The sequence below is a fragment of the Sciurus vulgaris genome, assembly GCF_902686455.1.
Source record: "Sciurus vulgaris genome assembly, chromosome: 13".
NCBI classification, from domain to species: domain Eukaryota; kingdom Metazoa; phylum Chordata; class Mammalia; order Rodentia; family Sciuridae; genus Sciurus; species Sciurus vulgaris.
Window position 1 is genome coordinate 71,063,701 of NC_136474.1, and position 23,069 is coordinate 71,086,769.

At 33.8% G+C, this 23,069-nt stretch overlaps 1 protein-coding gene across 6 annotated transcripts in view; it reads left to right on the plus strand.

Moving 5' to 3' along the window:
• The window catches only part of ARK2N (arkadia (RNF111) N-terminal like PKA signaling regulator 2N), an 88,470-nt gene that overhangs the window by 47,321 nt on the left and 18,080 nt on the right, over nucleotides 1–23,069 (plus strand). For 5 of the 6 annotated variants that reach the window (XM_079108799.1, XM_079108796.1, XM_079108797.1 and 2 more), the window contains one exon: nucleotides 18,040–18,210. The exons of the other annotated variant lie outside the window; for it this stretch is intronic. In XM_079108799.1, coding sequence (XP_078964925.1) covers nucleotides 18,040–18,210 — 171 coding nt within the window. The remainder of the gene's footprint in view (nucleotides 1–18,039; nucleotides 18,211–23,069) is intronic. 6 annotated transcript variants of the gene reach the window in all.

The window sequence follows — 23,069 nt, forward strand, 5'->3', positions numbered from 1 at the left end:
TGTGTGGTCTAATGGTCTGCCAGATAAAATACCTAGAGTGAGGTTCCAAAAATGATACCCATCATAATGGTTAAGTCAATTGTCTCAGCTAGTTTCCTCTTTTGGAGAATGTCAGAGATACTGTTGAGGACAGCTGTTTAAGAACATCTGAGTTCTCAATCCACCTGACCACATTAGAGTAGCTCAGTCTGCTGAAGTTAGGATACCAGCACCTATTATTCACCAGACATACTTAAGTACTGAATGTATCATGACAAGCTTTTGTCTTACCTTGCAATTTTCCTGTGGTAGAGATTATTATACTTGATCAATTAACTATGCTTGGAAGTTAAAACAAACATTTCTTTCAAAGTGATAAATTCTTTGTAGAAAGTTTTGGGAATAGAAAACTGTCAAGTGGAATATTAAAGTCACCCATAGATCCACTTTGGTCAACATTTGAGTATGTTTCCTCCCATAATATATAACAAAATTTATCACTAGGTATGCTTCTGTTTTCCTTTTCCTTTTAAAGTTACATTTTGAAACTTTAACCAAAATTCCGTTATCTAGGATATTTGGATTTTGAATAATTGAGCTAACTATAACTTCTTTACTGTTGGTTATTTGGCCCATTTTTACAGCTTGCTAACATGAGTAAAAAGTATGAACACCTAGGGCTCTTGACCTTATACTTCCATACTGCTTTTTAAATGTATATCAAGTTTAGGACTGGGAATGTGGATCAGTAGCGGAGCATTTGCATAGCACGCATGAGACCCTGGATTCATTCCCCACTACCACACAAAAATAAATAAATAATAAAAATATATTTTATCCCATTCAGGAGTTTTGGGTGTTTGTTCATCATATTCTTGCTATTGAGTATTTTTAGAAAATCGTGCTGATGAAGTAGAAGAATTGTATCTTATAGAAATTTTGGATTTCTTTGGTCAATATAGTAAAGTTCAAAAATCATGTTTGGCCATTTGTATTTTTTCGATAAACAGTCTATTAATGTTCTTTTCACATTTTCCTCTGGCATGTGGTCTGTTGTTGTTTTTTCCTTATGAATCTTTGAGGGTTCTTAATCTATTGGATATTTAATTGTTTGAAATAATTTAGGCAATGGGGACTCATAAGACCCTAAGCCCATATAGGGAATTCCATGAAGCACGTTAATTGGACTTTCCTACATAGACTATGAAGTTACTCTCTTGGTGACTAAAAGCTCCATGTCCCTATTGTAGGCCTTTTGTAATCTGATTATATTTTGATAACTGTTGAAGATAATCACTAAATAAATACACTGGTAACAAAACACTGAAACAACAATCAGGTAAGAACTGTCTATTTTCCACTTAGTAAATGCAAACCAGGTGGATAAAATCCATCCACTTTAACCTGGCTGTATGTTAAAATCACCAGGGAGGATATTTAAACTTCTGATATTCACTGATCCCATGCATTAGCATTTTTAAAGCTCCTCAGGTGGTGAAAATAAGTAGCCAGGACTAAGAACTGCTCTCAGTTAAATGAAAGGTGAGCTGGGCACTGTGGCATGTGTCTGTAGCCCCAGCTGCTTCGGAGACTGAGGCAGGAGATCCCTTGAGCCTAGGAGTTCAAGCCCAACCTAGGCAACATAGCAAGACCCCATCTCAAAAATGAAGTAGAATGAAATAAAGTGATATGCCAAGTCCTCTCATAGCTAAAAACCATTGTGAAACTGGTAGTCTGGTTTACTTAAGTTCTCTTACTGCTAATGGGTATCAAGTTCTAAACAACAGTCTTGTTTTTTTTGAACTCATATTGATTATAAACTATGCATTGTTCTATATTAAGAAGCATGAGCACCTTTTATTCTATTTTAATGAGTATTTTAAAAGCATGAGTTTTTTAAATGTAGTTTTCTGTATATTAAAACATGGATGTTAACTTCATTTTACAAGCTTTTAAGTCTTACTGATGGGTATCCTACCTTTGGCAGTTTGTTGTGTTAAAGCACTAAGATACTATTTCGATTTACTTTTCCTACCTTATTTTCTAAAATGAGTGCCTGTATTGTTTGCATATATAAAAGCATAAATGTTGCTTTTAATATATGTCTTTTTCTTAAAATAAGATATATCAGTTTAATAAAAGTGACCTGTGTGTCTATAAGTTGAGAATATGGCCCCTGTAAATTTTTAATAGACTTTTTAAGAGCAATTTTAGGTTTATAGCAGAATTGAGCAGTTTCTGTATTCCCCTGTCCCCCATAAACAGCCTTCCTCACTAGCACAATCCTGAACTAGGGTGTACATTTGTTACATTGTCACCCAAAGCCTGTCCTTTACTGTTTGGGTGCCCTCTTGTTCTGGAATCTGTGGGTTTGGGCAAATAAGTCCCTCTTTTTAAAGTCTCAAAATGTCTTGGTTATCAGTGTTTATTGCTGGTAGTCATCTTTGAGTCTGCAACTTATCTCACTGTCCCCAGCATAATGTGTTCTTATACCATTTTCTGAATTCAGCAAGGATTTCTATTTGTTTGTTTTAAAGTCAAGACAACATAAAGTAAGGAATAAAAGTAGGAAAAAGGAGTAAGGTGAAGTTTAGAGAGGCAGTAGGGATAAGACTTTCTTGAGATTTTTTTTGCTAGATATAATTGGGCTAAACAGTTATGCCATAGCCTTTTAGGTACAGACAGTGGGTGATGTGACTGATTATTCTTTTTGTCCCTAGCTATTCCCCCCATCCCCCAGTACCCATACTTCCATCTGGGACAGAATTTTTTTTTTTTTTTTTTTTTGTGGTACTGGGGATTGAACCCAGGGCCTTGTGCTTGTGAGGCAAACACGCTACCAACTGAGCTATATCCCCAGCCCGAATATTTTGGTTTTTAAAAATTTTTTTATTATTTAAAATTTTCAGCTTTGTTTTGATATTTAAAATTTTTTTTCATATATGTATATAGGGTAATAATGTCTGTCTCAATCTACCGTCTTTCCTATCACCACTGCCCACCCTTCCCCTCACTCCTCTGCACAATCCAAAATTCCTTAACCCCCCCCCCCCATCTGTGTATCATCGTCTGCTTATCAGATAAAATATTTGGCCTTTGGTTTTGGGGGATTGACTTATTTCACTTACCTAGCTATTCTAGATAATAAAGAGGTTGATATTAAAGCATTCTTTTTTATCTTTGTAAACAGCTACTGTGTGATAAATAAGCCATCTTTTCAAAAGTACCCTGAGGTAAATACATTAGAGCATTTCATAGGACAATTCTTCATAAGACTTATTTCTTGCTGGGTGTGGTGGCACATGCCTGAATCCCAGCCACTCAGAAGGCTGAGGCAGGAGGATTTCAAGTTCAAAGCCAGCCTCAGCAATAATCGAGACCCTGAGCAACTCAGCGAGACCCTGTCTCAAAATAAAAAATGAAAGGGTCTGGGGATGTGGCTCAGTGGTTAAGAATCTCTGGGTTCAATTCCCGGTACCTTCTCCCCACCCCCAAAACAGCTTCTTGATGTAAGCAGGTAGTATAAGGCTAAGACTGATTGTTTCCATTGATCATTTATTCATTGAATTTTTGTGTACCGAGTGTACAGCATAGGGATTGACTGGGAACACAGTGGTCAAGAGTGGTCTGAGGAATGAATGCTTTTAATAGGTCCTTGACAATGAAGAGTTTAATGTTAATTTTGTTAGGGACCTAAACCAAATATGATCTAGCCTAGCTCAAGGATAAATAGTATGTACTTAGGATCATATCCTAAATTAGAATCCTATGAAATCACTCCTCTACTTGATGTTAATAGCTACATACATATTTACATATTTGGAACATGCTGCATTGTATGTAAACAGGTTTTCTTTATTACAGGATGATTCAGAGCCATACCTCTCTACAGGGGTAGGATATGATTTGTATCATATCCCAATTAACCATAAAGCTTTTTGATGGCATATAGGGCATATAGTACCTTTTAACATATTGCACATAACAGGACTTCTGTAAAGCTGACCCAGAGGTATACATGGATTCTGTATGTCTTTTATGTGTTTTTTCCATAGGTTTTTAAAAAATTTAAAATGGAACTTTTAATGAGAATCAGTCAGCTGAGAATTATTGTATAATAATTTGTTACAGGTCAGCTGCCAAAATAATCCTTAAGAATTTCACAAAGCAGTTAAAATATTCAAGGATATAGTGGTTCTGGACCAAGACAGAACATTAAAATCATCTAGGGAGCTTAAAACAAAACAAACCTATGGATCCGTCCTAGGTTTTTGGTATTGTTAAATCACTCCAGTTTTGAATGTTAAGCAAAGTTTGAAAACTACTATTATAGATTAAGTCAGTTGTATAGTAACAGAATACACGCTCCCAGGCACAATCACTGAAGCTATGAAAAATGGTAATGTCATCTTAGTCTTTTTATTATTTCACTTGGAATTGGTTACTTTCATTTGTCTAATGAATTAAATGCTATTTATCAGTGCTGTATTTATCAGGCTTTTCTTAGCAACGTTTATGCTTTTGTTCTGAGTAAGCGTGTTTTAATAAAAATACACTTTACAGAATTAATACTGTTTTATCAAATGACCTCAATGTCTTTAAAGCTGACTTCATTTGTGCCCAGGGAAATTCCAGGATTACTTGATGTGGGGGGGTACTATGTGTGATAGGAACTGCATAGGCAGTATCCTAGAAGAGGCCACGCATGAGCTGTTTTTCTAAGATGCAGACGCATACAGAAGAAATTCTGCATATGGATGGAAAAACTAATTCATCTTGACGCTGGTGAAGAGATCAAGCAGCTGCTGGAACCCAGGGTACCTAAAAATGCAACTAGTTGGTCAAAGAATTTCCCCTATCATCCATTCAGGTGACATCCACTTACAGGTGGATGCATGGTTCCCAAGTACAGCACTAACAACCCTTTGTTGATTCTTATATGATTTGCTGAAATGTTGACAATAACATGAGAATTCCCAGCGACACAACTTTCCTGTTAACATTACTGAAAATGGGAATATTATAGAACAATCTAAGGAGGGTCTATCACAAAATTGTTAACTATCTGCTTTTTGGATTGTATGAGAAAGAATATGCTTTTGCCCGTTGTGAGTTTCATTTCATAATGTTTTGAAAACTAAGGTAGTAAACGGTTTATTTAAAAACATTTTTTAAGGTAGTCTCACTATGTTGCCCAGGCTGGCCTTTGAATGAGATCCTCCTTCCTCAGCTTCCTGAGTAGCTGTGGTTATAAGCATATGCCACTGTGCCTTGCTAAGAGTTTCTTTTTAAGAAATTAGGTATTCTCTCTCTCTCTCTCTCTCTCTCTCTCACTCTCTCACACACACACACGGTGCTGGGGTTGAAACCTTGGGTTTCATCCCCAGTCCTAAAACAGTAGAGCTTGATAAATTTTAGTCTGAGTTTGTTATCTAGGTTGGAATGTAAAATCATATTTATATAGTAATCAGAGTGATTCTCACCTTTGTACTTGTTCGTGCAAAAAAAAATTTTTAAATTGGGAATTTATTAAAGTCAAATAGGAAAACAGTAACTAATTTGAGAATCTCTTAGCATTAATTCTCTACAAACACTGAACTCCTTTCTGATTCAAGTCTTATAATTAATTCTGTAAAGATGAATGAACATTTTTATATCAGTTTACCAGCGTCATTAATGAACCTGTTTGTTGCCAGTCTTTAAGAGTTAAAATATTAAATAACATTTGTACATAGGAAGAATATGTTACATTTTTGAGCAACTACTGACTGTACCTACTGTGTAAGATATTGTAGGGAAAACGGATTAGATTGCAGTGTGATTTCATGTATAAGAAAAATAGTATAGTAGTCTTCCCTTATTGGCAGAGGATTCCAAACCCTCCCAGTAGATGCCTGAAGTCGTGGATAGTTAAAAAAAAAAGACCCCCACAAAAAACAAAATCTTATATATACCATATTTTTAAAATTATTTTTTGGTTATATACTATATTTTTTCCTATACCTTTTATGATGTTTAATTTCTAAATTAGGCACAGTAAGAAGTTATTAATAGAAAAATCAATATACTGTAATAAAAGTTATGTGAATATGTTCTCAAAATATTTTTTATTGTACTCATTATTCTTGTGATGACATGAGTTGATAAAGTGCCTTCATGAGGCATGTGAGAGGAATGCTGTAGGTGTTGAAGCCTAGAGTTGGACTACTATGTAAGGGTTATGTGAACAAAAAAATTGTGATACCAAGTCACTCAATTTTATAGCCAATATTGCTACCAAGTGACATATAGACAGGTAGCATATACATTGTAAATGCATTGGACAAAGTGATGATTCATGTCCTGACCTGGATAGCAGGAGATATTATTACACTACTCAGAATAGTGCACCATTTAGAATTTATGAATTGTTCATTTCTGTAATTTTCCTTTTACTATTTTTGGACCATGGTTGACTACAGGTAATTAAAACCATGGGTGAGGGGAACTACTGTATTTTTCATTGCTGGATGGATTAACTAACTTGAGCTTAAACTTAAAGCTCAGTCAGTAACTAGCAGACATCATCCAGTGGAATTTTCTGGTACCATACTATAAAGGTACCTCCAGAGGATAAAGACAAAATGGTTACTCTATCAATTGTATGTATTGAATGGGTTTTTAAATTTCTGATGACTAAATTTGTTAGCTTGCAATCTCTGTACTGAAAATAAATGTCCCTTAGCTATGTTAAAGACGTATGGAGTGTGTCAAAGGAAAGAAATATCACAGGATTGAAAGTTGCAACATGATATGTGTTTTTATTTGTGGCCTATAATTGAGAAATACTGGTTTTTTTTTTTTTTCAGGATTTGTAGGAATGTCATAAGAAACAGCTAAATTAAAATGAAAATTTTCAATTAGCATATGTAATTTTGCAAATGCTAAACTGGCTTTTATAAGTTGTGCAAATTTTACTTATAAGAGAAACTTGGCCTTTCTCTTTGCATTTGTAATTTAATGACAGTATGAAAAACATGTTAATTTTATTACTTGATGAAGTTGCAATTTCTGAAAAATCTAAATTGGTGTTTTATAAGAAGATAGCTGGTGTATTTAGAGTGTAATGTAAAAAGAAGTTTTTAATTTTTCTTAGTATTTGTTAGTAACTGTACTCAGGAAAAATGTCAGTGCTTTATTTCTTTCCTCCTGGGGTTGAACCGACCACCTTTTGTGAATGCTAAGCACATATTTTATCACTGCACTATATCATAGTCCTGTCACTTTTTAATTCAGTTCTATGTCCAAATATTTACAGGTTATATATTAACAGTAATAGACTAAGCCAAGTTTTTTCCTCTTCTGGTTTTGAATTGAAAAATAACTGTGATTTAGTTTTTTCTTTTCAGAACTTGATGCATGACAGTTGGGAGTTAACTTTGGGGAAGACTTATTAATGTGCTCACTGTTTAAAATATATGCATAAATTGATGAAGCAGACTGGTGGTCTCTACTTTTATTGTGTAATGACTATCGTATTTGACCAGTAGACATAAGGTTTTAACACCAAGACTTTTCACCCTAAAATATATAGAAGTTTATTATAACTGATGGGTTTTTCTCTGAAATGATAATACAATCCCTGTATTCTGTGTCAGCTCGTTTATGTGTATTTTAAGTTTTACATCAAAAAGAGTATATGGGTTTTGGATGGACTGAATTTTAACTAATCTGCCATGTTAAAGTTGAGATGCTTTCAGGAATTTACCTTTCTCCTGGGATCACAGATTTTATTAGACATGAACTTTTAGACATTAGAAAATATGACTTTAATTTCAGCATGTTAGTATGACATTAAAATGACTTTTAAAATGCATGTGTAAACTGCTTCAACCACTTAACAGTTTTTTCTTTTGTGATAAAATAATATATTAAGCATGTCCTGAAATGCTTTTTATTTTCAAATTATAAAAATAATTCATCTTTTAAGAATAACCTGAACAAATTATTGCTAATATTGTATTAACGATATATTCTAATTTTTGTTATTGCATAATTGGGCAAGAGTTCTGTAGATTCTTTTTTCCTTAAGAAAAAATGAATACAATTTCAGTGGAATGAAATTTAAAACATTTTAATATTAGATATTCCAGGTAAGAATAGCATTTTTAATATTTTACAAGGTTAGTGAATACTTGGAAGCCTTTTCTACACAATTTTGGGTAAAATCTAAAAACAGGTTTCAGTAGAAAGAAGGAGCACGATAATACATTGATTTTTAATTAATAGAATATGTTTCAAAATATTAAAAATTTATTCTAAAGTAAAATTTGACATTCTGTGGTTAGGAGTTTAACCTTAAGAATAAGTTTATAGCAGAAACATAAAAATTCTTTATATATATATTCATATATATATATATGAAATACAGCCCTTTTATATACATAAAATAATTTTTTTCATTTTTGTACAGTGCCTTAAAGATAATGTTATTGTTTTAAAGATTATTGTTTTGAAAAACGGTACACTTTGCTTAAAAATGATAACACTTTTTCCAAATTGCACAATTAAAATTTTTTTTTTCCTGCAAAATAATTTGTTCTTGTATTATGGACATTTAAAGAGGTACTGTTGTATATTATTAAATTCTCCTTCACTGAGGCAATGTCTGTATTCCTAAGATTACAAGTACTACTACTCTCGAGAAAAACTTTTGCATTATGTGATGATAACTCTTTAATTTAGGTATTATTTAAGTGACTAGTGGGCCTTCCTTCATTTCTCTTGAATTTCTTTAGTGTTTCTAGAATTTTAAGTAAGAGTGTTTCCTGTTTGGATTTATTTACAGTCTATCAAGGGCTGATACTGGCAGGAAACATCTTTTTTCCTATAACACTAGTCTGGACATGGCTGAAGTGCTTTCTATTTAAGAATAAAATATTGTATTCAGAGCGTTTCATCTCTCTAATGTAAGCATATGGAATTTTCTTTAATCTATCAGAAGATTATTTTCACTTGTAGCTTTTTCCCCCCTCATGGAATAGAGAATTAAATGACTTAAGTTGCAGACTTAATAGAGTTGCTGCATTAAAAAAAATTACTGAATTTTTAAAGAAATGCTTGAGAGATGTTCGGAAAAAAATTTAGTTATAACTGTTACTGTCCATTAAAATTTATGGATATTTCCTTGTAGTATTTCTATTTAGTTGGTAGTATTTAGATGGCATTATCCCCCTCACCAAAGTTAAATATATTTTTTGCCTAGTTTTTACTAATTCGTTGTTCTAGAACTTTAGATACTTAATCATCTTAATAGATTTTAACCAGCAGATTAGAATGCTCTGGTTATTTGAGCTATTAAGTATTAATAACTTTCTTAATCATATTAATGCATATTTTATGTGCATTGTTAAAATGGAGTATAACTTCTTAATGCTCAAATAAATGTAATTTAGAACACAAAATGATTAATAGTTTAAGACTGAATATTTTGTATTATATTTTTTAAAATTAGAAGCTTATCTGTTGTTGTTCCCAAAGCAGAGAAATGAGCCTAGTCTCAGGGATTTGTATATGTGAGTATGTATGCACTTGCATACCCATGATCAGAAATCTGAAATAATTGGCATTTGCTTTAATGTTATGTTTGGCAAGTACTGTACGCTGTTAACTATGCTAATGGATTCAGGTCACTAATGTAATATTCATTCCCAAAGGTATGTGGGTAAAAAAAAATTGCCCTCATATAAACCTAGTTATGGTAATTAAACATGAGGAAAGAGTTGAGTTTGTAGCTCAGTGGTTGAGCAATTTGCCTAGCATGTGTGAGGCACTGGGTTTTGATTCTCAGCACTGTATATTAATAAATAAAATTTAAAAAGATCCATTGACAACTCAAAAAATATTTTGAAAAACAGGAGGAAAAAAGGGCTTTTAAAAAACCAAATATTTTGAACTTAAAAAAATTTTTATTATCAGATTGAATAGAATAATATACGAGAACTAATTTATTTTTCTTGTGTTTTTCATTCCCCTACTAATTACATAGATTTAACAGCAGATTTATAGTTGTCTCAATTGACATGAGACTTACATAAAAGCTGTATGCAAAATCATTATTTTATTTTGAGACAGGATCTTGCTCATTTGCCAGGGTTGGCCTTATACTTGTGATCCTTTTGCCTCAGCCTCCAAGTAGCTTGGATTATAGAAATGTGCCAGTGCACCCTGGCAGTGATATTTCATTTTTAATATATAGTTGACTTTGCCTAATGATACAGTTAATTTAAAATTATAAGAGAGAAGGTAAGCAGACTTAATGTTATCACTTTGTTTAAACTAGAAAATTATGACAAGTTACTTTAGTAAAATGACATTTTATTTTGGTTGTAGTACTGAGGATTGAATTCAGGGGCACTTTATCACAGAGCCTCTTCAATTTTTTTTAAATTCTGAGATTGATGTGTGTGTGTGGGGGTGCCCCGCAACATTGTTTAGGGCCTTCCTGAATTGCTGAGGCTGGCCTTGAATTTGGGATTGAAGTGGGAGCCTCCTGAGTCAGTGGGATTATAGGTGTGTGCCACCACACCCAGCACAAGGTGACCTTTTAAAGTAATCGTACCTGTTATATTTTTATTGAGCTCATGTTGATTTCCTTCTTCTTAAAGTTATTTGTATAGTACATTGTGGGCATGGTTAAAAAACTTTTGCAGAGTGCCACATGTCAGAAAATACAGCATCAGAATAATTCCAGTAAATTTATTAAACTTATTATGTTTATTAATGTTTTTTGAAAATTTGATTATTCTTAAATAAAAATTCTTAAAATCCTTTTCAAAAATGGCATATAGGTGCATGCCTGTAATCCCGGCGACTCAGGAGGGTAAGACCAGGAGTATTGCAAGTTCAAAGCCAGGCTCAGGCAGATTAGTGAGACACTTAGCAACTCAGTGAGACCCTGTCTCTAAACAGAACATATTTTTAAAAAAGGGCTGGGGAACGTGGCTCAGTTGGTTAAGCGTCCTGGGTTTAGTCCCTGGTACCCAAAAAAATAAAAAAGCATATATACTTTTAGTCATTTTTTAGAGAAGTAATATGTCATTTTAATTTGCTTGGAAGTTTTTATGAACTTTTGAATTGTAAATAACATGAAAAGCTTTAGAGTTTCTATACTTTTCATTTTTTTTTTCTTGCTTTCTGTTCTTATTTCCTCAGAAGTTTAGTATAGTTAGTGGGAATAGGCACCAAACTAGTAGTTTATAATTACTGAGTAGATATTTTCATCTTGTATTAAATTTTACAGATGTCATAAAAAATGAAGGAATGGTCCATTAAGAAGTGTATTTGGTGATGAAGTCTTATTATAACTTTTAAGATCTGGGAAGCATTATTAAATTACTGTTTCTTTATATCTTCTACACATCTGTGCATTTGAAGTGTACCTAACCTAGATAAATAAAAATTTTGAAAAAGAAATGTTTCTTGTTATTCTGTTAAGGACAATGTCTTTGTTATATATATATTTATTAATTATTATTATTATCATTATTTTGTGGTGCTGGGAATCAAACCCACAGCCTTATGCTTGCAAGGCAAGCACTTTACTAACTGAGCTATCTCCCCAGCTGTCTTTATTATATTAGTGATTTCCTAAAAGTAGTTAACATTGGGTGTTCCTGAGTAAAGAAACCTTTTCTGTAATGAAATAAATGGCATTAGTTCATAATTAGAATAATGGACAATTGATTTAATGTGATGTTTTTAGGATTTTCAGTTTTAATTTTTATATTGAAAAAAGAAATAAAGCCGGGGGTGGTGGCGCATACCTGTCATCCCAGCGGCTTGGGAGGCTGAGATAGGAGGATTGGGAGTTCAAAGCTAGCCTCAGCAATGGTGAGGTGCTAAGCAACTCAGTGAGACCCTGTCTCTAAATAAAATACAACATAGAGTTGTAAAGTGCCCCTGAGTTAATCCCCAGTACCAAAAAAGAAAAAAAAGAAAAAAGAAAATATCACCATAAACATAGAAAGTCAATATTCTTTTCTTTTAAAGTATATGCCCTACTAAATTATCCTATTAAAATTAAGGAATATTTGGAAAATGGCAAAAATTAGACTGTTTACTTCAAGGAGCAGTCAGAAGGCTGGAAAGGATGAATCTAGCAACGTCATATACACAGAAATGTGGTTAATGTCTGATTTCTGTGCTCTTAGGTATATGCAATGCAGTGCATTTCACTTTTGTTCTCTGTACATCATAATTCTCAAAGCAATAGGTCATGGATGGTGATCTCTTCAAGTGCCCTATTTTTGTATTTCTTATATATACAGATATATTATTTAGTTATCTTTTGAATAGCCACTTGATTCAGAGCTTTTCTAACTTTGTAGCTTAGTGGTGAAGTATGTTAAATTGTCTTTCTTTTCATCAACTTTTCAACTACTCTGAAAATCTTAAGTCTTTCATTTTACTTATTTGATCCTTTCAAAATGGTAAATGAACACTTCATAGAGATCATAGCTTTTCTGGGTATAATAACCAGTTATTTACCATTATGACATAAGAACAAATGTGATCCTAAAACTTTATTTCCATGTTGGAAACTTGATAAAGTTTAAATTTTTAATAGTTGAGATAAGTATAATGGAAAAAGTAGGAAACACGTTGATTCGGTGTTATTTTTACAGTGGCTTAACTCCTAAACATGAAGTTTCAGTGCATATTGTTGCATATCATTTTCAATTACACCTTTGTTCTTGGACATTTTTCTTTTTACTAAAATAGCTTTATGATGATGTTCTGAAGAAAGTATATGCATGTATTTGGTATTTAAGATTGTTTTTTGGGAGATGGCACTTTTTATATAATAATGTCTTCAGTTAATGTAATTCATTGAGATGCTTTGACAGTGACTTGTTTTTTCAGATTATTATGCATGTATTTTCTGTTTGATTTATAGTACTGAAAATGTAGCAGAAGTATTTTTTCCATTTGCAAATATAAATTTTCATTTTACTAAGTATTCTAGTATGTAATGAAAATGGCGTTTTTTTCCTTAAGTAGTTTTTTCTAAAATGTAAATTCCCTTCTGCATCTCTTGAGATTTGCCCCCGTTTCCCTCTGTGCTTATGCCCACACCTTGGTACCAGTGCACATGTTTGTACATGTTCCCCCTTCTTAGGTCCCTTGGATAGGTAATTTCTAAGAACTCTTTTTTTGATTAACATTTTTGAATCATACTATCTAGATGGAGACTGAGGATGATGTCTTTCTCTTGATGTTCTGCGGATAATTAGCCCTGGGCATAGTTCGTTTGAAGATTAGGGAGGATGAGCCTCTATAGGATTCTTCAGCAGCAACAAGATCACATTTTCATTTCCTGATGAGGGGATGGGAGAGCTCATGTATTGCAGAGAGGAAAAAAGGAATTTTCTTGCAACTTTTTTGTACGATATAGCCATAGAAATGAGGTCAAAGGAACAAACCATTTAATGGTGCATCGCACCACCTTTCCTTAAGTCTAAGATGTTGCAATAGGGAAGGAGAAGTGGTGTTCCTAAGTGCCTCTGTGATATAAGAGGAATTCCCATTCTAGATCTAATTAGATTTTATAACAAGAGACCAATAGCTCTTACGTTAGTGAAAGTGTTCTGTAGACAAGGATGATGCTAAATATGAACAAATGCAAAATGGTTTGTCTTCTGTTTTTTGGGTGGGACATAGTGTTAATGGGAATTGAACCCAGAGCCTCAAATATGCTAGGCAGGTGCTCTACCCTTGAGCTACACCCCCAGCTCTTTTTAGTTTGAGACAGGGTCTTGCTAAGTTGCCTGTGCTAGCCTCGAATTTGCCATCCTCCTGCCTTAGCCTCTTGAGTAGCTGTGATTTGGGTTGTGCATCAGCATTCCTGGCTTCTATTTGGTTTCGAAGTGCTGGTGTCCCACCCGATGCCCACCCCTGTGCTGGGGATTGAACCTTGGTGCCTTACGCATGCTAGGCAAGCCACATCCCCAGCCCTTTAAATGCTTTTATATGGCTACATATAGTCTACCATTTCATTTCAAACAAAAATGTCACATTTGTGATGACCTCATTTTGTTTAATCCTAGCAAAGCATTTATTTAACAAGTTGGGTTTGTGTATGAGCAGTGTAAAGCACCAACCCAAGCAGTGATGTTTCCTCAAGCTTTGTGCATGTAGGCTGTATTCAGCAGAGTGTACATGCAAAAGGAAGCACATACTGAAGTGGGCAAGCTCTGCTTGTAGTGGCTGGAAAGGTAGGACAGTGGATCCACTATTTGAACTGTGGTTGATCCTGGACTTTCTTAACCCTCATCATAACCTGTGAAGAAACTGAGGAGTGAAATAATTTATCAGAGTCACACAGCTAAAGTGAGGGGACAGGGGAGGGCTTTAATCTGCTTCCAGAAATCTGTAGCCCCTGTGCTGCACTTCCAGGCTTTTCCTGTATATTATTTTTTCTTTCGACAGCGTAAACAACTGTAGTCTGTTCTGGTTCTGTCTGATTGGAACTCATATTGCTCAACTGTATAATAGGAATGACAAATTGTATCTATGTAGTTTTAAAACTCTATACTTCTGGTTGTCAGACTTGAAAAGAGAAACATGTCATGGATAAACATAGTAAAGGAAAAGTTAGGATTTGTTTTGCTTTGTTTTGTGTTTCAGGTTTTTTTCCACATTAGAACATATTCGATAAGGTAACTGATTTCATTAAACATTCAACATTTGATGGCAATAATGTAAGTTTGAGGTCACAAAAGAGGAACACTATAGGAATGTGTGACAACACAGACCCATATTAGCATTTTGGTATTTGAAAAGTTCAAAGGTATTTTTGTAGGCTAGGAGATTTGTAAGAGGTTGCAAAGATATGTAATATAATATGTATGAATTGATGTTCTTAAATAAAAAGTAGTTGGTAAATTGCTTGACCCGCCCCCCTTTACTTTGTAACAAATAGCAAAAATGATTTCAATTAGAAAACAGTGCCTGGATTAACAATAGATTGAATAGTAATTAACTAATTGTGTTAAATTTACCTTTAGAGAGAGGTGTTTTTAATGATTTAGGAAAGCTAGTAAGTTTATTTACATTTAAGAATTGTGACACATCAGAGTTGGCAGCTGGGAGAATGTGCAGATTGGGTAACCTTAAATGTTGTAAGCATGGAATGTGCTCATGTTAATGACTAAATCTTAAATTGGACTTGTTTCCATGTAAAATTTAAATGACAATTTTTTGATGTTCTTGAAAGTCAAAACAGTCTGCTAGTAGCAGTACCAATGTTTTAACAGTATAGAGGAATAATCAAGTGAGAGCAAGGATGGTATCCTCATGTTTGTTCTATCCTGTAATGAACTTAGAACTCCTCCTATTAGTGCTAAGTTTTCCTAGTTACTTCTTTGGGTTTTTTTTTTTTTTTTTTTTTTTTTTTTTTTTTTTTTTTAAGAGATACTACTTCTTAAAGGAAGATGAAATCATTACAAAATATTACCTGTGTAGCAGGAATCACCTTTCAAAAGAATGTCACATCTAGGTATGGCACACACCTGTAATTTCAGTTACTCAGGAATCTGAGCCTGGAGGATGACAAGTTTGAGGTCCTCCTGGGCAGCATAGCAAGATGCTGTTTCAACACGCACACAATTTGTCACCTTAAGTTAACTGGTGTTCTTGTACTTGTTCAGAGTATAATTCCTGATGCTAAGTGCTTTAAACATATCCTATTTAATCTTGGTTTGCTAATGATTGGTATGAGATGACCTTGGAGTACAGGATCATTAATTGTGGTTTTTCTTTGAAAGTTGGAAAGACAATCATTACCCTTTCAGTGAAGTTTATATAGTATTGACTTGTCATTGTTTGAATATATTGGAAATGAAAAATGACAGTGGTCATAATTTATTTTAACTTTTACATGTATTTAAAATATGAAAATTTTGCTGTCTTTGTTTGATAAATGCTAAATTTAAGCTAAGTTATAAGGTATGCTGTTTGGAAATATGGAAGATACAAGAATGAAGCCACATAACAAGTTTTTGCTTGTATTTTCTACTGATGAAGACTTTCAGACAAGTTATTTCCATGGGTAGGTGATGTCACTCTGCATGGATATATACACTTAAACCTTTTTGCATGATTATACATGTAGGAGTGGTACAATTTTGACTTGACTGTTGACCTAGTGCCTCAATTTGGGGGTGGAGGTGGGGAATGTGAGGACAAGAAGTTCAGAATGGTATTAGTGATAAAATTTAAATCACTAAATAATTTATTGCAAATTCCTGAAAAATCCACAAAGCCTATTTAAATAGAATGCATGGTCAAATAGTCAATATTGTACTTGGCCCTCATATCTTTTGCACCTAAGTATTTGGACATCACGCAGTATCTTGATCCCATAATAATCATTTTGAACTCTGACGAAAACTCCATGAATCATGAAGCTTTCTTTTCTTTCTTAGAAAAGAAAAACCTCAAACAAAAAGCCCAGTTTTTTTCCATTTGAACTAAAATCTATTACCAGCTGATACCAAGACCACGTTGTATGGTCTTTGATGAACTTGATTTACCCTATCAGGGGAACTGGAAATTATTTTTGAGTAGCCAACTAAAATTACCATGATCGTCAGAATTTCATATTGTGACATGTATGTTCTTTATACAGTGGCACCTAACAATTCATTTGCTTTTATGTTTGGTCACTTTTTATTTTAAAGATGTTGCTACATAAACCTATGGTTTATTAGGTGCTTAGTTCAAAGTAATAAATACCTCAGATGTGTTCCGTGTTCTTGTACAGTGACAGTTTACACAATGGATGTATGTATTAAAAAATAATTCTTCATTGTGTTATATTTTTATAATTCATTGGCATACATTTCTCAGACAAAAGTTTCATAAAGTAGGTGTGTTTAATATTAATTTTTTGGATGATATTAAAAAACCAGAAATAAATGGTTTGCTTGCACTTCATAAAGTAGCTGTTGGGGTGGGAAACAAAATTCCTTAATTTTAGCTTTATTCTAAATGGGGGTAGTAGAGGGATTTCTTGAATGCAAACTATTTTTGCTTTTGCTCTCATGTTAGGAAAAGGGTAGCATTAGCATTTTAAAGCATGTATCTCTTTTACAAGCATGAATATTGAGTTATGTTAGCATGAATTGCTGCAGTGTAATTTCTTTGAAATTCAGCTGGGTTTTTCAACTAGTTAGGGTGAATTGGGGATGGGAGAGATCTCTTACTTTTCCAGTAAGAATTTTTATGTCTTTTTCTAAAATCATTCATAAGATTGCATTTACTTGGAGTGTGAGCTAGTTGTCTTTCTCAGGAGCTATATATAGGTATGTGTGTGTGTATTTTTTTTGCTTTAGATGAATTTTGCTTTAGATGTCTTGTAAGGAACATCTGTTATTATTAATATCTCTTATCAGACATCTAAAGCAAAATTCAGAAAATGAATTGTGCAGGTATTGCCTTTTTGTAGAGTGTTGTAGAGTATGTATCATCCCCGTTACTATAAAAGTGCTTTACTAGATAAATAAATGGAGCTGTAGTGTTAACTTTATTTCTTTAGTAAGTCGGAAAATATATATTTGATTTTCTTCACTGAATCTATTAGTGTCTTTTTACTACAAAGAGAAAGAACGAGATTCATTTTCTTAAAATAATAAATTGAGTTTTAATAGTTTACACCAGATTTTTCCTTTAAAAAGTCAGTATCACTTTCTTTGTGGAGTCATCCCTTTTTTCTTAATCTGTCGCTCTTTAGGAGTCTGACAGGAATTCAGTGTAACATTGTTCAGTATAGTCTTGTCTTCTGTTCTTCATAATAACACTTCTTTTCCTCCTTCCAAAATGTGTCCTTCATCTTTGTAAACTTGAATTATCTTTTTCACTTTCACATCATGACAAAATATTAGATGTGTGAAGTTTAGCTTTTCTAGTCAGATAATAATACTTTAAAGGTAATTGACATTTAGAGGATTCTTGTTTAGTTTCAGAAGTGTTTTTCTCCCCACAAGTTAGATACAAGTATACATTTTCTTTCCTCCCTAGATGGACCTCCAGTTGTAGCTCATTTTGATATGTCTGACACCAGCTCTGACCCAGAAGTGGTAAATGTGGACAATTTATTGGCGGCTGCAGTAGTTCAAGAGCACACTAATTCTGTAGGCGGCCAGGACACAGGAGCTACCTGGAGAACCAGCGGGCTGAATGCTGAGGCAGGTTGGTCTCCCCCATCCCCCTTCTCTAATGATGTAACATGCATGTGTCCTGGCAGCTGTATCTCCTGGTTTGGGATCCTGCTGAGGAAAGCAGGCCATACCAGAACCATCTAGTATCAAATGTTTGTGACTAACTAGGCTACCATTGATAACTGAAAAGATTGGGTAGCATATCATCTTTTGTAATCAGAAGGAAGTAAAAATAAAAATGTAAAAGATGTTAATTATAGGCATCAGTAGATTTCAGTAGGCATATTTCTTGAATTAAAAATGCCCAACATATGTAAAAAAATCCGGGTACTCTTATACTCTTTGGCTAGTCTTTTCGTCACTTAACTCTGGATAGCAACCTGCAACATTGGTAGGAAGCTTTTCATCTGCAGTGCTATCACCAGTTCTTCTGTTTGATGTTCTGTTTTGTCTTGTCTAACCCTTTCGATTTCTGCCTCTGTTATTTCAGAAAAAAAATTTCTTCTCCTTGTCCTTGTCTTAAATTATTTATCTTGGTTCTGTTATCATTATTAAGAGTATTTATTCACTAAAAAGCCCACTGCTATTTCCTTTGGAAACTTCTCACAGTGCCTCCATGGTTCCTTCAATATCTTCCTCAAACATTCATTCTAATTTAAACCTTTTAAAAAAATGTTCTAGTACTTAAGTTTAAGATAAAAAGGGGAGGGAATGAGAAAACAGACTGCTTATATATAGTGTGTATTTTCTTCAGTGCTTTTGGAGGATTATGTGCATTGATTTATGTACTAAGTCTTAATCATTATCTAAAATATTTTTATGGAAAATGAGTTTTATATTTTTACCCCCAAAATGAGTAATAGTTTAGAATGTTCTATATTGTAACAGTATGCCTTTGATCATTGTCCTGAATTCTTCCTCTTATAATCTTTGTTGACCTTTTGATTAAGTTATTGTGGCCGATTTTGAACCGGCACCCAGATTTATTTTTGGTTTTGTTTTGATTGCTAACTTGCTTGTTTGATCTTGGACCAATCATTTCTTCTCTGGACTTTGGTTTTTATATGTATAAATATTTTTTGTGTCCAAGAAGGGTCTTTTTAAGGATTTACTAATACAATGAATACATAGTACTTTGAAAAGAATTAAATAATAATACTTTACATCAAAGGACAGTAGGTTGACTCACATTTTGTACAATGTGTGTTTGTAAGCTATATAATTTGTTCTGTTTAGTAGATGGTTTATTTTTGTTCTTTATTCATTGATGATTCAATCATTCTTCTTCAGTTTTATGTACCTGTTCCCTTAGTTTGTCATTTAATATGGACCATGTTATAGTAAATTCTTGGAGGAAAAAAAAAATGAATAATTCTCAGCTGGGTGCAGTGGTGCATGCCTGTAATCCTAGTGACTTGGGAGTCTGAGACAGGAGGATTGCAAGCTCAAAGCCAGCCTCATCAAAAGCAAGGCACTAAGCAACTCAGGGAGACCCTATCTCTAAATGAAAATACAAAATAGGGCTGGGAATGTGGCTCAGTGGTCAAGTGCCCCTGAGTTCAATCCCTGGTACCAAAAGAAAAAAAAAAAAAAAAAAACAGAAACAAACAAAAAACAAAGTGATTCTCAGTGTTTTGCTTTTCATATAGAGAATTTTTAATAGTAAGTTGAACCCATATGGAATTATTTTGATCTATTACAAACCTAGCAATTTCATTTGCTTCAACCAAATAGTGAAGGTTTGAGGTCTTAAAACATCTTTAAAGTTACCATTATCAGGGATAGCATTTACATTTTCAGATTCAAATATAGTCCTTTAGTATCTATAGGAAGTTGGTCCCAGAACTTTCATGAATATCAGAATCGAAGGATGCTCAAGTTCCGTATATAAAATGGTACAGTATTTGCATATAACCTGTGCATAATCCTCTGTATACTTTCAGTCATCTCTAGATTACTTATAATACCTAATACATTATGAGAACTTTGTAAATAGTTTTTATACTATATTGTTTTGGGAGTAATGATCTGAAAAACATCTGTATGTGTTTAGTACAGTCACAGTCCCCCAACCCTCCAATATTTTCCATTTGCATTTGCTTGAATCTGTGGATGTGGAACCTGTGGATATGGAGGTCACACTGTAATTGTTAGCTTGTTTATTTAAAACATCCTACCCAGGGACCTACTATTGTTTTAAAGAACTATACCATCGCAAAAGTGTGTGAGGAGGGAAGTACCAATGTCTTTTTTTTCCCAGTGCTGGGGATCAAACCCAGGGCCTTGTGCTTGCAAGGCAAGCACTCTACCGACTGAGCTATCTCCCCAGCCCTAGAAGTACCAATGTCTTGAACTTTGTTCTTCCTTTTTCCCCAGAGCCGTCCTAAATTTGACATTTAGTGTTTGACATTCCTGTGTATTTCTTTGTGTATTTTTACTTTGTGTGTTATGAATCTGTAAACAAGTGTGTTTTAAAACTACTTGGTATTCCACTCAGGTAATCATTTGAAACTTTCTTTTAGTTCATCATTTTGTTAACTTTGAGCTTGTTTTATGTGGATCTAGTTCATTGGGTTTTCCCTGCTATTTAGTATTGCACTATATGAATATATCCCAATTTACTTACTCTCTTGTTGGATGTTTGGGAGCTATTTTAAATGATGATGTTAACATTTCTCATATGGGTCTTTGATATATGTGTGTGATAATTTCCATAGGGTATAATATAGAGCACATGTCTATATTGGGCCATTAATTGTACGTAAATTTTTGTTTAGGATATAGGATGTAGTCACCATTGTTCGTAGCTCCTAATAATGTTTTCTAATGAAGGCATTTTTATGCTCTTTCAAATAAATTGAAATCTGATGATGTAGGTATGTGAATAAAATAAAACTGGATATGTTGTTATTCACAGTGAGAATCCATCTTAGGAAGCTGAGTATACTTAGTCTCACAACAAAATGATTAGAATTTATGCTTGATTGCCAGTTTATAATTTCAGTATTTGGCCTATTCTTGAGGTTTGAATTCAATATAAATATTCTAATGCTTATTCTGGATCCTTCATTTTCCCTTCACAATGAAATAAAATCCTAGTCACTGAACAGACTATCTGTGGGTTCATTTTAATCCGTAGCAGCATCTACAGCCTGCTCCATTTAGGGTCATGTAAATAGTAATTGGAGATAGACTAACTTGCTGCTTTTTCAAAGCAATTGGATGAAGTTTTTATATCCAAAATATTTGCAACTACAAAATAGTTTTAATTTTAACCTAGGCCAAAAAAGTTGAATAACAAGCAAATTTATAAAAATAAGTTGAAATCAGGGAAGCACCTGATCAACAAAAGACCTAAAGTTTCTGTTTCAACTCTTGCCATGTGTATACTTTTTCTTTACTTGATGCTAGACTTGTATGATGTAGGGTGTGGTTTTCAACAAGCAGCCACTTAGAAACTGTGTGACCTTACTTAGGTAAATTGTGTAAAAGTCTTAGTTTTCCTTGTGTGCAAAACTGGGATAAGAGGTTCGGGATATAGCTCAGTTGGTAGAGTGCTTGCCTTGAATGCACAAGGCCCTGGGTTCAATCCCCAGCACCAAACAAACACACAACAAAAAACTGGGATAAAACTAGTATCTATTCCAAAAGATTATTGTTGCTGTTAAGTGACATAATGTAACAGTGTGCTTAGCATGGGGACTAGTACACAGTAACAGCTGAAGCCCTCCTGAATGCTAACCAGCATTAGGTTAATAAATACTATGCTGAAGTAGACTGAGTAAGAAAGGGATCAATGGGTCAGTCAGTGGATTTCTAGTTCACTATTATGCCCCATCATGAGTTGTTCCTTCTATAGTATTTTCTCAGTTTTGCTGGAGCCTAAAAATTACCCAGGATTCTTAAAAAAATTCAGAATCTTTCTCTTCTCCCTGAAGTTTTTATTAGTAGATATGAAATGGAATCTGGGAATCTCTTTAATGATAATCCCCAGGTAACTCTTGTGTTTAGCATGTTTAGGGAATGTACCTGCATCTCTGAAAAATAGCTTTATTTTAATTGTTAGTAATGACCTGCTATAAACATAATTGTAGTTGGAGCTACAAAAAGGAGTCAGAGGTACTCTTGGTAAGAAAGATCTATAGTTGTGATAAACAGAATTTGTTGGTTTTTGTCCTGGAAAATTATAAATTCTAAATATGTCCTTTTTTCCATCATGCCTTTCTGGTCAAAGTTAGGTAGGCTGTGAGCATTTTCTCTATGCTTGAAATAGGGATGGTAATCTTGGCCTGTCCATAACAGAAGCACAGTAGCAGAGAAACAAATCTTGAGTTACCTGTCCCTAATGTAGGATTTTTTTTATAGTCTGACCAAAATGGCCCTGTTTTTGTTGCTAGCAGATCAGAGACACTGTCTTGTGAAGGAGGTGATGTACTCAAGCCCCTTTTATTTACTGGCTCCTTCTTGAAAGTAAAAGTTAAGGTATTCATTTCCCCTTATCCCATCTTATAAGGTTGTGTTTAATGTTCTTGTTGAAAGAAGTAAGCACATAGTAATAATTTGCATGTTTTTAAGACTGAGTAGTGATTTAAGGTAGTAAACTTATTTTACCTAGCCTGCCCTGTCATCCAGTATTTTGTAATGCTTTGCTTTAATGTGATGCAAACAGGCGAACATCTAGTGCTTATCCATTAGACTTGCAACATAAAAAGTAGCTGCATTCTTTCTTTTGAAGACAAAAAAAGTGTTCAGTTCACCATGGTATTTTAGTTACTACTTTTCTTTGCTGCTGCTGGTGCTCTTTTTTAAACCCTGTCTTAGTAACTTTTATTTATGTCTGTAGTGGGAGGACAAAATTTTAGAATCTTTTCAGAGTGAAAGAAATTCTTC